This window comes from Plasmodium reichenowi (genome assembly GCF_001601855.1).
Source record: "Plasmodium reichenowi strain SY57 chromosome Unknown, whole genome shotgun sequence".
In the NCBI taxonomy this organism is placed as follows: domain Eukaryota; phylum Apicomplexa; class Aconoidasida; order Haemosporida; family Plasmodiidae; genus Plasmodium; species Plasmodium reichenowi.
Genome location: NW_017962349.1, coordinates 1 through 598, shown reverse-complemented (window position 1 = coordinate 598; position 598 = coordinate 1). Strand labels below are relative to the sequence as shown.

Below are 598 nucleotides of genomic sequence, written 5' to 3'. Positions count from 1 at the left end.
TAACAAAAAAAAAAAAAAAAAAAAATTAAATTATCAAAAATATATAAATAAAATATTTTGTCATTTAAAATTTTATACTTTTTGCATTTACATATATTTCATTTCTAAAAAAAATATACAGAATATTTCCAATATATCATTAACTGGAAATTTTATTGACGACAATAATTTATCGAAAATAAATGAGGCCATGAATTTTAATAAATCAATATCAATTTTAAAATTACCTAATGAGTAAACATATACATATATATATAATATATTTCATATCCATTGTTTCATATTATTATCCAATAAATGCTTGATATACATATAAACATATTATAAATATAGTATTATACATATATATATATATATATATATATACATATAGACATAATTATTCCCACTTTCAGAGTTGATACAGAAATATTAAAGCAAATAAATTCAAAGTTAATTAAAAAAAAACGTAAAAAGAAAAAACAAATTAAAAAAAAAATGTTTTAAAAATTAATATATAAACCCACGATGAGAATTAAAAATATGAATATATCAAGAATTATAAAGAATATAATATATATATATATATATATATATATATATATATATAATATACATT

General features: G+C 14.4%; 1 protein-coding gene across 1 annotated transcript; it reads left to right on the top strand.

The window, feature by feature from the left end:
• Positions 1-121: 121 nt before the first annotated feature.
• PRSY57_0015600 (hypothetical protein) lies at positions 122-486 on the top strand (the record flags this gene model as incomplete). The annotated part of the gene is made up of 2 exons (XM_020114232.1): positions 122-234; positions 396-486. Coding segments are annotated over 2 exons (204 nt in total), but the record flags the coding sequence as incomplete, so codon positions are not given.
• Positions 487-598: the final 112 nt, after the last annotated feature.